Source organism: Tiliqua scincoides, chromosome 2 (assembly GCF_035046505.1).
Source record: "Tiliqua scincoides isolate rTilSci1 chromosome 2, rTilSci1.hap2, whole genome shotgun sequence".
Classification (NCBI taxonomy): Eukaryota; Metazoa; Chordata; class Lepidosauria; order Squamata; family Scincidae; genus Tiliqua; species Tiliqua scincoides.
Window position 1 is genome coordinate 33927466 of NC_089822.1, and position 13073 is coordinate 33940538.

The 13073-nt window shown below is 42.4% G+C and overlaps 1 protein-coding gene across 2 annotated transcripts in view; it reads left to right on the top strand.

The window, feature by feature from the left end:
* RASGRF2 (Ras protein specific guanine nucleotide releasing factor 2) overlaps positions 1-13073 on the top strand; it is a 134880-nt gene that overhangs the window by 53364 nt on the left and 68443 nt on the right. For both annotated transcript variants that reach the window (XM_066616331.1, XM_066616332.1), the window contains exons 5-9: positions 1424-1677; positions 4165-4244; positions 5406-5599; positions 7459-7568; positions 10027-10145. In XM_066616331.1, coding sequence (XP_066472428.1) covers positions 1424-1677; positions 4165-4244; positions 5406-5599; positions 7459-7568; positions 10027-10145 — 757 coding nt within the window. The remainder of the gene's footprint in view (positions 1-1423; positions 1678-4164; positions 4245-5405; positions 5600-7458; positions 7569-10026; positions 10146-13073) is intronic.

The window sequence follows — 13073 nt, forward strand, 5'->3', positions numbered from 1 at the left end:
TCCCAGGTGTCACTATCTTGTCCAAACAGGATTGCGCAAGATCTCGTGCTATATATTGTGAGATCTGCAGTGCGCTGCCACCGCCACAGGGCTCCAGGGAAGAAGAGTGCTGGACCAAAGTAAGTTTGGGAACCACTGCCCTAAGGTATCAGTAGAAGAGAGAGATTTAGTTTTTGCTTTTTACTTGTACACCTGTATCTTCCTCCCACATTTTATACATAGAAATGGAATTACTAATTTGTTCTAATTGCGGATTAGAACAAATTAAACCTGACACTTTAGTGTCTATCAGCACTGACATTTTACACAACATTTAGTTTTCATAGACATGTTTGTGAATGGAAATGGTAGCAAACAAAAAGGACACAGATGAGTCTGGCACAGGGCTGTACTGGAACCAGCAAGTGTGGCTGTTTGAAGTACAGCACTGCTGACTCAAATATATTCAGGGTTTGCTTACATTGCCAGCAGATGCTGCCATAGGCTGTGGACATTAATCTCAAGGGCTCATTTGCTGGCATGTATCAATTTGCTGGCACATATCAAGGGCTCATATCAATTTGTATGATAGTCATTGGGAAATTGCAGTGAAATGATGGTAGAATGATGTTTAGTTTGTTTATACTGCTTCACTTAGGTTGCTGAACTTTTGAAGGGATTTCTGAATGATTTAAAGTACAGGTTGGACATCCCTTATCTGAAGTGCGTGAGACTAGAAGTGTTTTGGATATTGGATTTTTCTATATTTCGGATTACTGGCATATACATAATGGGGATCTTGGGGATTGAGCCCAAGTCGAAACACAAAATTCATTTATGTTTCATATACCCGTTAGCCTGAAGGTAATTTTATACAATATTTTTAATAATTTTGTGCATACATCAAGCTTTTTGCATGAAACACAGTTTGTGATTCTCTTTCTTTAGGCTAAAAAGTTAAAAAAAAAAAGTCATGTTGGTGCTTAAAGGAGTTCCATATTTCAGAATTCAGAATAAGGGGTACTCAACCAGTATTTGATTGTCTAAACATTAATCAGGCTAGATGAAATTAGTTCCTTAGCCTAAAGATTTGTAACTCCAGTTACATAGCCTTGTATGTGCTACCATATGCATCTGGATCTCCTGAACATTCAGGCTTCCTTATTCTTCCTTCACTGCAAGGAGACAGTTTCCACACCTGCAAAGGACCACTAGATTGGGCCATGCAACACAATCTATCATGGTCAGTCAATTTCTAAAAGAATGGAAGCAAATGAAGGGCCACTTCACATGTAACCTTTTTCCTCCTATCAAAGCTTGCATGCATGTAGACAAAGAAGTGTACTCCTCTGTACACAGTCCTGTGTGAAGATTGCAAAAATGTGTATTCTTATCTATGTACATGCATTTCTAAGGCATGTGTCATTGATGTTCTGATTTTTAGGTTCAGAGTTTTATGCGAGGTTGGTTGTGTAGAAGAAAATGGAAGACAATTGTCCAAGATTATATTTGTTCTCCACATGCAGAAAGCATGCGAAAGAGAAATCAAATAGTTTTCAACATGGTTGAGGCTGAATCTGAATATGTGCATCAACTTTACATCCTTGTGAATTGTTTTCTAAGACCATTAAGAATGGCTGCAAGTTCAAAGAAGCCACCAATTAGTCATGATGATGTCAGCAGTATATTCCTCAACAGGTATTTTGATATATTTTGTGGATTGCATTCCATTATGACTGAAGTTGACCTAAACATTTTCTTTTTTCTCCCCTTACTCATGAGTTTTTTTTCTCTATTCAGAATCTTGGTCATACAAAAACAAAAAAATAGAATTTCACTTACCTATGTTGTGTTTTAATATTTTAGCAAACAAAAGCTTTGCTTCCCTCTCTCTTGCAGGATTAGATGAATAACATTTCTGAGCTCCATACTATAACTTCTGATTTTCCTGGAGCAACATCGTTGTTGGACACTGAGATTCTCATTATAAACTTTAATGACTTTAAAGTAGCAGTTTACTTTAATAATTTTAAAGTTGCAGTTCCCAAACTCTCTGGAAGTTTTTGCAGGGGAGGAGCAATTCAGCAACATGATTGCTAGGATCAGCTGTTGCTGGGGATGAAAGGGTTGTTTTTTTTTAACTTACCAGGGGTAGCACTGGCCTCCTGGGGTGTGTGTGGAGCCTACTGATGCCTCTGCAGGGCTCCCCAAGCCTCAGAATATCTAAAAATAGCGATTGCGACCCACTTCTGGTTTGCCCTTGGTAAGTTCAACCCCTCTTTCACCCCTGGCAGTGGAACGATCCTGCCTACTGCATTCCTGCCTTTGCTGCTCCCCACCCCTTAAGGTGCAGAGATAGGGCTTCCTTAGCTGGGGTGTCACGATGCCCCAGTTTGGGAACCTCTGCTCTTAAAGAAATAAAACCAGCTAAATAATAGTGGTATAGTGATATAAATAATGGTGATATAGTAAGCACTCATTACACAGAGGGTTCACAAATGTTAATTATTTATTTAATGCCATTAATATACATCACATTATAGTCCATGTCCATAGATAAAGAGAAACTACAGGAGTAAAGGAGCCAGAGGTAAAAAGGGAAACAACATCTTCATTACACATATGTAGGCTTATTAGGAACAGGTTTCATATGAATTTTAGGAAGGAAATAAGAGAGAGGACATTGTACAGCAGTTCCAGGCATAATGGGCAGCACTGCAACAAAGCTAGTCAATAATGTATTTTTATGTGTTCGATTAAAATTTCTAACCTGCTGAAACCTGTGGTTTTGTACAAATTTACATATATGTAACAGAGAAATTGATGGGCAGCCCAATCCTGATCGGCCTGGGGCACCCAGCTTCGGCGGCACCGAAAACGGCTGCTGCCGCATCCTACACGCCTCGGGCTGCCAAGGGCACCACCTTGGGAGAAGGGGACTTCCGCCCCCTTCTCCCGGGTAAGGGAAGAAGCCCTGGAATGGGGCTACTCACTTTACTGCTGACCAAAAGGTCGGCGGTAAGGTAAAAGCATTCATGTAGGGCGCTGAATCCCAAACGAACAGCATCTGGTGGAGCGGAGCTCCAGCGGACCCACCTCTCTTCCCTGCTTCCTCCCCCCAGCATGCCTCCTGCCCACACTTTCCCCTCCTCCCACCTCCCCGTCTGGCCTCCTCCCCACCCTCTCTCTGCCCTCTGCCTCCCTCCTCACTCCCCAGAACACTTCCTGCCCTCCCCCACCCCTGCTTACTGTGCTGTGGCTCGGCAGTCTGTGAGATTGCCAAGAAGCAGAGGATGGGCGTTCGCACTGGGCTAGCACGGGCAGTGGTGCCGCAGTAAGCCTTGCAGACATGCCTTACGGCACGTTTGCAACAGTGCACTCCAGCGGAAAGCTGGAGCACTGAGCACAGGATTGGGCTCTCAGGCTGCAATCCTCTACACACTTTCCTGAGAGTTTGACCTATTGCCAAGCCCTGCAGGAATGGACAGGATCTGGTGGAGCAGAGCTTCACCGAACCCGCCTCCTGCCTCCCCGCTCCCTCCCCCAGCATGCCTCCTGCCAGGCTCCCCCCTCCCTGAAATGCCTTCTCCCCACCCCCCTCTCCACCCCTGCTTACTGTGCCACGGCTTGGCGGTCCGTGAGACTGCTGAGTGGTGGAGGCTGGGCGCCCGTCCCACACTAGCCTGGCGCTAGCCCAGCAGCGGCCGGCACTGGGTAACAGGAGCGGTAGCCGGCGCTGGGTAACATGGGCGGTAGCCCGGCATTGCCTTATGGCATGTTTGCAACAGCGTGTGGCGGCACGAAGCCGCGGCACTGAGCCCAGGATTGGGCTCTAAAACATCTAAGTATAAAACATGGAGAGAAAAAATTACTGTCTTAAAAAAAAAGACACTTCAATTATATTAATTAAAAGAAAACTAATTTTGCAATCCTATGCGCATTTACTGGGCAGTTGATCCCACTGATGTCAATGGAATTTATTTCCAAGTAATTATAGTTAGGATTGAATTTCATGGCTGCGGTCTAATGATCACTTGCTTGGAAGAAAGCTTCATTAAAGTCAATGGGATCTTCTGTGTGAGTAAACGTAGAATCAGGCTGAATGTAATATGTGCTGATAGTCTTCAAAGAATAATCTTCTATGACAGAGTTCAAGTTTTATTTGTTTCAATTTTTTCTTTCCAGTGAAACCATAATGTTTCTTCATGAAATATTTCATCAAGGATTAAAAGCACGAATAGCAAATTGGCCTACTTTAATTTTAGGTAAGTTAATATAATGGTTTTAATTTTGTGCTGCTTTTCACTGGTACCACTTTCTATTATTATTGTTATTATTATTATTTACATGGGCATATGGGGCTAGTAGTAGCTACTAAAAGTTTGTCAAAGCAAAACTAAAGTTGTACATTTTATAGCTATAATATCTATATTTTAAATAGAATATTAATTCAGATGTTTAATTAAAATATTTCTAAATCACTTTTTCTATGCTCAGAGCAATGTACTACAATAAAAAATGCAAGATAAAATACAATAAACATATTTAAAATAATGATATACATATTCCCTGTTTTCTGTTCACTTCAATTTTTTCTGAGCAAAATCAAAATGTATGTTGCATCTTGGAGAGTCATGCAGTAGGGAATTGAAAGCCCCAGTGCAAGTGCGTCTTAGTATGTAGAATTTAAGCTGATGCATTAAATGCTCTGTGTGGCATTATGTAGTAGATGAAAGATAGAGTTTTTACCTTTCTTTCCTGTTAGAGGTTCTGTGCCTTAAACAGCTGTATGAGAGGCAGAAATGTATGTAATAAAGGTAGCTTTCCTCATGGCATTTCTGTGTTCACAAAACTAGTCTGATGTTTCTGCTGTTAAAACTATGTAGCTTCTGTCAGGGGGAAAAGGCAGCATCTCTGTTCAGAGTCTAATGCTATACTTTTAAAAATGGTGTAACTAGTGTATTTGACACATGGAGCAGATCGCTCCCAACTCCCTGCCCTTGGCTGCTTGAAACCACAAGAAGACCTGGCCCCCACAGCAAGGTCCTTTGGTGGAGGCTGGGGCTGCTGGCCGTTCAAAGCAAAGGATAGACCTGGCCTCGCCCTAGAGATGACCTTGGGTGAGGGCAGGTCTACCCCATATTGAAAGTGATAGGCACATGATGTGGGCATCCCCTTATTGCTGGCACCTGGGGCAGACCACTCCCTTCCCTTAATATACTTTCTATAACTTTCTTAGTATACTTTCTATAAACTAGTACTTTCTATTATTACTAGATTTCATAAGCAGCCAAATAGTGACAGTTCAGTAAGGAAATGGGTGCCATCTTTGTTGAGACTTTGAGTTGTACAATTCTCTGAATCTAGATAATCCAATTTTAACATTCTACTTGCTTCCAGTGAACACCTTCTTTTGTTCTTTATAGCTGATTTATTTGATATTCTGCTACCTATGCTGAATATTTATCAAGAATTTGTTCGGAACCATCAGTATAGTCTCCAAGTGCTTGCAAACTGTAAGCAGAACAGAGATTTTGATAAACTCTTGAAGCAATATGAAGCCAACCCTGCGTGTGAGGGCAGAATGCTCGAGACATTCCTTACTTACCCCATGTTTCAGGTAGTGTGTTATCATGCATTGACAAAGGCAGTTTATATCATTTTGGTTGCAATTCTAAGGGCTAGTGCCATAGGAGAACTCTGTTCATTCTATCTGATGGAAATGCCTTTAGTGTCTTACATTTTTGTGTTATGAGAGATTTTGTTAATATTTGTTTGTTCAGTAGTCATTTGCAAATGTAAAAAAAATTATTTTTCTACATTAACTTTTTTTTTTCTACATTTAAAGTCTCTTGATTAAGAGAACCTTAATCAAGTTCTCTTTTGGTAAAGTGATCTGCTATCAATATTCACGGCATTTGGAATACTAATAAAAGTGGATAAATGCCATGTGTAGACTGGAAGTGTGACCAGGTGAGCGTAGAGCTGGCCTGCCTTCAGAGCGTGATAGGGAAGAGGGAGTGATTGTATCTGAAGTTATTGACTGGAAGAAGCTTTAACTTTCACTCTCCCCCCACCCCTTCAGATTGCTTTCCAAGTTCTAGACCAATGGTTCAACAGCTGTGCTGTGGCACACTGCTGAGGCCAGCAGCCGCAAAAGCCCTTTTCCTTGCCACAGTTGCCTGCAGCCCCCCAAAGGGACTCTCCTGCCTTGCCTTTGCCTTTTATAGGAGCGGTGTTAGTCCACAATCCTATCCACATTTTCCTGGGAGTAAGCCCCATTGACTATAATGGGACTTACTTCTGAGTAGACATGCCTGAGCTGGGCTCGGCTGTCAAGTTCCTCTCCTAGCCCCACTTTCCTGTGAGTAAGCCCCATTGACTATAATGGGACTTACTTCTGAGTAGACATGCCTTGGTTTGGGCTTTTGGTCACACTTTTTTCGGAAATACAGGAACAGGCAATTGGGGGGGGGGAGAATGTGAGGCAAGTGATTCTGGACCTTGGGAAGGACCAGTGAGGGGAGAGACAGTAGGAGAGGTGCTAGCTGCATTTATGAGAAGAGGGGGGAATGTGCCTGTGGGAGGGGGTGGGGTGGGGGAGAGGAGGAGAGAGAAGTGCCAATTGCCTGCTCCTGTATTTGAGAAAAAAGAGTGCAAGCAAAAGCCCAATCTTAGGCATGTCTACTCAGAAGTAAGTCACACTGGCACATTCCCCCCCATGCCCCTCCCAGTCTTTGGCTGCAATCCTAACCACACTTGCCTGAGAGTAAGCCCCATTGAACAAAATAGGACTTACTTCTGAGGAGACCTAGTTAGGATTGTGCCCTTTGTCATGTTATGATTTAATTGTATTAATTATATTAATTTAAAACTAATTATAATGTAGTAATTTAATGGAAGTAAAAAACTGGGAGTGTGCCTTGACAATTTTAGTACCTTGACAGTGCTGAAACTGAAAAAGGTTGAAAATGGTAGAAAATGGCTGTTCTAGACAGTGATTCAGAAAGGATAGCAGCAGCAACTGAAGCTTCTGCTGGCTGCAAATGCATTTAAGACTATCTGAACAACTGAAAATACAGAAGTTTGTCCAATTGCAGTAAGACATTTGCATGTAACAGCTTGCACTCTCAAATGGTAATATGCACTCATGTTGACACATCTAAGTAGTTTAAGGGGCCTGGATGAAGACTGTGATGCTGATGGGGTGCATCTCAGATATGCATCTCATCTGCTATACATGTAGAAGACTGCTTCTGTATGCAGATTCTCTCATTGAGAGATTGAGACTCAGACTACTCAATTTCTGAAGCTTACCTTATCCTATCTGAAGATTTATTGCACAATATATTATTGTAGATGAGTGAAGTTGTGCTGCTGTAAGAAAATGAATGGAAAAAATGAAACACCTATCTGTTTTATAAACTGTCATCGCTTTTAAAAATGCCCTTTCTGTTCTTTCCTTTCATTCTCTTTTAGATTCCTAGATATATTATAACCCTTCATGAACTTTTAGCTCACACACCACATGAACATGTGGAAAGAAAGAGCCTTGAATTTGCTAAATCTAAGCTAGAAGAACTTTCGAGGTGAGACCTTTTTTTTTTTTTTAAAGTATATGGAGGAAATGTAGAGCTGTAAACTGTTGGTAATGGTGGTTCCAGTTAATCAGCATGGGTACAGTTTGTTTAGCCCAGGGTCTTCTCAAGCTACCAGATGTTGCTAATGGTGACAAGTATGAGGTCAGAGCAAGTTGTGCTCTTGGTGTTTCACTTTCTGGGTGCTGAATGTGGGGTTGTCTTACAAGAATACATTCCTGTCTTTCTCCCTGCACCTCTCTGGTTGTGTGCTACAGCCTGAATCAGAGGTATAGGAAGCTGCTATTTGGATATTTTTTCTTAGAACCCACAGGGCATTTGGATGGAGGCAGTCTGACTTACACTGGAAGAAGCAATTGGAGATTTCTGTAGAAACCATTCTAGCGAACTGAAGTATAATGCTAGGCAAACTTCACTGAACACTTGGATTAAATGGAACCAAATATATTTAAGATAATGTTATACTTTGATGAGAAATAACAGCCCAATCCTGAACTGCCTGCAATGCCCAGGCTTGGCGGCTCCACGGAGGGCTCCTGCCGGATCCTGCACCTCTTGCACTATCATGGGAGGCTCCTTGGGAGAAGGGGACGTTCGTCCCCTTCCCCCGAGTAAGGGAAGCAGCCCTGCAATGGGGCTACTCGCTTTAGTGGTGACCAAAAGGTAGGCGCTAAAGTAAAGGCACTCATGTAGGGTGCGCAGCCCTCCACGAGTGCCTTGGATCCTGTGGAGCTCAGCTCCGCCGATCTACCTCTTTCCCTCCCCCGACACGCCTCCCCCACACCTTTGGCCATGCCTCCCCCTCCCTCGAATGCCTCCCCCATGCCCCCCGGCCACGCCCCTACCTCCTGTTCCACAGTCCGGTAGTCCGGGAGACTGTGGAGCTGCGGAACCCAGCAACCGCTGCGCAGTAGCCCAGCGCCGGCTGGTGTTGGGCTAGCTCCGTTAGGAGCCCGACAGTGAGCCCCGCAAACGTACCTTATGGCACGTTTGCGACTGTGGTCCGTGGCGCAGGGCCTTGCCACAGACCTCAGGAATGGGTTCTAAGTTTCTATTTTGCACTGCCCAGTAGAAGCTATATATTGTTTACATTTGAATTCTGACCTACTTCAAGGGGACTCACAGTGGCATTTTAAGCTTTGAGAATTCCAAGGACATTTTTTTTTATTTATTCACATTTTTATACCACCTTTCCTCCAAAGAGCTCAGAGCAGTGTACACAGCTGCTCTCCTCCTTTTGTCCTCACAACAACCCTGTGAGGTAGGTGAGGCTGAGAAAAAGTGACTTGCCCAAGGTCACCCAGGAAGCTTCATGACTGAGAGAGGATTTGAACCTCTCTGAGAAGGATTTGAAGGACATGCAACTCCCTTTGTACCCAAAAGGAGATTTAGAGATTTCTGTATCCATGGTGGCTTTGTTACTGAGAGCTTATGTTTTAAGTTTGCTCACTTGTGGGGTAACATTCTGGAACTCTGTCTATAATGGTTTTAATTGTGCACCAGGAATAGGAACTTGAGTCAGGTGACTGGAGCGTGAATCACAAAAATGTGTTTTTTCGAGTCAGATGTGTCACTGACTTGGGCACTGACTCAGGTTGGAGCCACTGACTTGGGAATGAGTCCCCACATGTGCAGACTGGAGTCTGTCTGTGTCTGGGTGTGCTTGCTTACATTTTTTGGCACATAAAATATCTCATGGTGCCATAATTCAGATTGGAAGAGAAACTGTAGGAAAGTACCAAGCAGGAGGCAGGGAAAGGTTAATGTTTTGCAGGGAAAGGTTAATGTTGGGGGGAGGGAAAGAGGAGCGGGTTCTCTTGTCCATCTCTGAAGGAACCGATGATCATTGGATGAAGGATGGGTGGTCTTTTTTTCCTTTGGATGGGGGGCAGAAGGAGGAGCCCAAGGGAGTTCTTGCCTAAAGATAGGCTGGAGGGGGGGGGGGGAAGAGTAAAGCCAGGAAGTGGTTCCTCATGGCTCTGGCCATTGTTAACTGGGAGGAAGAAGCTGCCTCATTGAATGACAACTTCTCAGTAGAGCTACAAAGGATTGGATTGTACTCAATATAAGCCTCTCTGCTGCTGCTGCCACCACCACACAACTCTTTTCCCACTTGCTGGCTGTTCCCTCTTGCTATCCATCCTGCCCCGTCTCACGTTGCCGAGCTCAGACACTTCCCAGTCCCTTTTGGTCTGTGCCCTGGTATACCTGACCCAGAAGACAGTGACTTGAGTCAAAATGACTTGGGAATTTCAAGGGGTAAGTTAGCAAAGGGCACTCATTAAGACTCGTGCACGAGTCAAGTTGGGGGGAGTGGAGACTCGGAACTCTTCTTTAATCTCGCCATGGTGCCAAGTTCCCATTCCTGGTATGCACTGTCAAATTCATTAATGGTATTTATTCTTTTATGGAAGTTTAAAATCTCTTTTTCTCTTTTTTCCTCAATAAGAGTGATGCACGATGAAGTGAGTGACACAGAAAACATACGGAAGAACCTTGCAATAGAAAGAATGATAGTGGAAGGTTGTGATATATTATTGGACACCAGCCAAACTTTTATACGACAAGGTAAGACTTTTTTTTTAGTGTGCATTGATTAGAATGTTCAAGAAAATGAAACTGAACTTTGGAGCATTAATGTTGGCATCATTGGGAAAATAAGGGTGCAATACATAGTTGGCTTCAGAAGTCTGCATATGTCCAGATATGATTCATGAATATTAGCCCCCACCATTTTTGGCGGCTGCTGAGCCCCACCTCTATGCTGTTTTTTTTCCAGGGGCCATGAAAAATAGCAGCACAATAATAGTAAAGCACCCATGGGAAAGTAACATACACAATAACCGGACTATCGTCTTCAGTGGACCAGAAATTATCTACAGCGCCATGGAAAATAACTCTGTCTGGCCAATAGAAGTTGCAGTCCCAGATGATGCCAACATTCGGGCAAAAGCACAAGAGAAACTTGAAGTACTTGAAGCTTTGTCAAATGGTGGCGAGATTGTGAGGAATGAAAACAGCTGTCTGTTGTTCCCGTTTTTTATCTGTGCAACAGGAACAGCTCAAAATGAAACTATTTGATTTGATTTTTTTTATTTTTGGCCAGTTTTGATTTTTCAGTGCCAGTGGGGTGCATGTTTGTGGGACGGTCATAAAGTATACGACATCATAATCTGGTGTACTTGAAATTTTTAGAAACATGGATTAGTTATGCCTCCTGGAAGGTACTGGCTGTGGTTCTGCATATATAGCAACAAAAGAGTTACCTGTAAAAAAAATTCATGAACCACCATACAATATGAACGTAGGTAGCTTTGTGTATTGTATCTTCTTTATCTAAGAAGATATGGGGAAATGAAACTAACCATGACCTTAGGAGAGTCCAAAGGCCTGCATTTGTCCAGCTAGACTTTTGAATGTTTCAAGGGATCCCAATGTTATATCACACCTGGGGTGACACATGTATTGGTGAGGTGACAGGGGTTGCATGTGTGGCAGATTGTGGGGAAGGGCAAGAGGGTGACTGATTCAGGGTGCCCCTTACCCTGGGTCTGCTACTGCCACCGCCTCCCTCCATCCTGCCACAGATGCAACCTGTACCAATCTGCTTTTCACCTATGGGCGGAAAATGGATCATCTGCCTCCTTGCCTTTTTCCAGCTGCAGTTTCTTCAAATGTGGAAGTTCAGGGCTTCTGTTTGCCTTACAAGGACTGCGCTAATGTAAGATTTTCTTTATTTATGTGCCCCAAAAGTGTCACTTGGCATTTGAAACCCCCTAGGTCAAATTGGAGCACCAGTCGTGATGGAGCCAAATCTTTTTGTTTTGGGGCAGGGTCAGTTACATAGTATTCATATCATTTTTATAGACAAATTTCACATAATTGAAAACAACTATCCACTTAAAACTTAAATATAGAACATGGCCTCAGCTGGTGGATTTCATATTAAAAAGCCAGTAGATAATAAAATAAAATGAAAGCAAGAAATGGAAAATCAGACTTTTTGATCTTTTATAGATATTTTCCACTGATGGAAGAATCGCAGGCAACTAAGTCGATTCTGATACCAAGGCATTTAAATCTGTAGCTCTCTGAACTTCTGGTGTGAAAGTGCAAAAAAACAAAACCTAAGCTCCAAAACATGACCACTTACCTTGTCTCCTAAGAATTCAAAGTATTTTTCCAGTTGTCATAGTTTTTCCTGATCTTCAGTTTTTGCATTAGCCTTATCTACCCAGTTTGAAAGTAAAATGAGTGCAAAACTGTTAATTGTGAGATATTTCCCTTGTACAATGGTTGATGTACCTAATACTAAGGTTTATTCACTAACTCAGAGTGAATATTACCTTAAACCGAGGAGGGGAAAATATCCCCTTGCCCTGAGAAAACCTTCAGCCAGGTCCCGACTAGCGCTCGATACAGCACAAGCCATGTGGCCTGGCTGTGCCAGTGCTAGTTAGAATTGGGCTGTCTATTTTATTATATATTGTATAAACAGCTCAATCCTACGCATGCCTACTCAGAATTAGCTCCGTTGAGCAAAATGCTTTTTACTCCTGTGTGACTGAGTATAGGATTGCAGCCTAAGTTTGATCAAGCAGGCTAATACACTGAATGTACAAGTAATATAACTCATGCTAAACATCTGTTCTGCAAATCTTTTTAGCTTCTCACATACTCAAGTGTCTCTCTACCATACAAAAGTTGCTGAAACTTGGCAGTGTATTTTTGAGTGTACCAGTCATCTGAAAGAAAAGCTACTAAAATTTATTCTTGTAGTGTTTTATAATAAAGTGTCCTTATTAGAAGTATACATGGAAATTTCTACATATTTTATTTCACTGAACATTCCCATTCCCATGAAGTTATTTCTGCATACATGCTGGTATTAAATAGGTAAAATAATGATCCAGTGAACCTTTTTAAAAATGCACAAGGATTACACTTGAAATGTTTTAGCCTAGAAAGCTTTTTCTGTTTATCAAGGTCAAAAATAATTGTGAGCTATAGCATAACTCCATTGAGGATGGCCCATGCTAGTGGGAAATATGCTATTGTATGTTAATTCTTACTGCTGTATATTATTCCTATCATTCTTCAGTGTATTAAAGTGTATTCACGACAGAACCACTTTTATCCATGCCTGATTTATTATTCTTTTACGAGAACAAGCAAGTTTGTTCTGAGTCTTACAGTTAAATAAGATTTTAGGCCTATGCCTAAACATCTGGCATCTAAAGGGTTCTTATCAGTCAAACATACACTATATGTGCAGTGTTTGCACATCAGTGACCTATGACCAAGAAGAAAGCTATACTGACACACAATATGTGTGTGTGAACAAGGCTGGTGCCCAGATGAAGCACTGCACTGCGAGATGCTTGGCTGCATGGGTAATCACTTCTCATACAGGAAGAGGCCCAACTTGAGTAGTAATTTTGTTGTAGGAAACTCCCTTTCTGAACAGAAGCATCCTTTGTGAATGGAAGCAGTGTT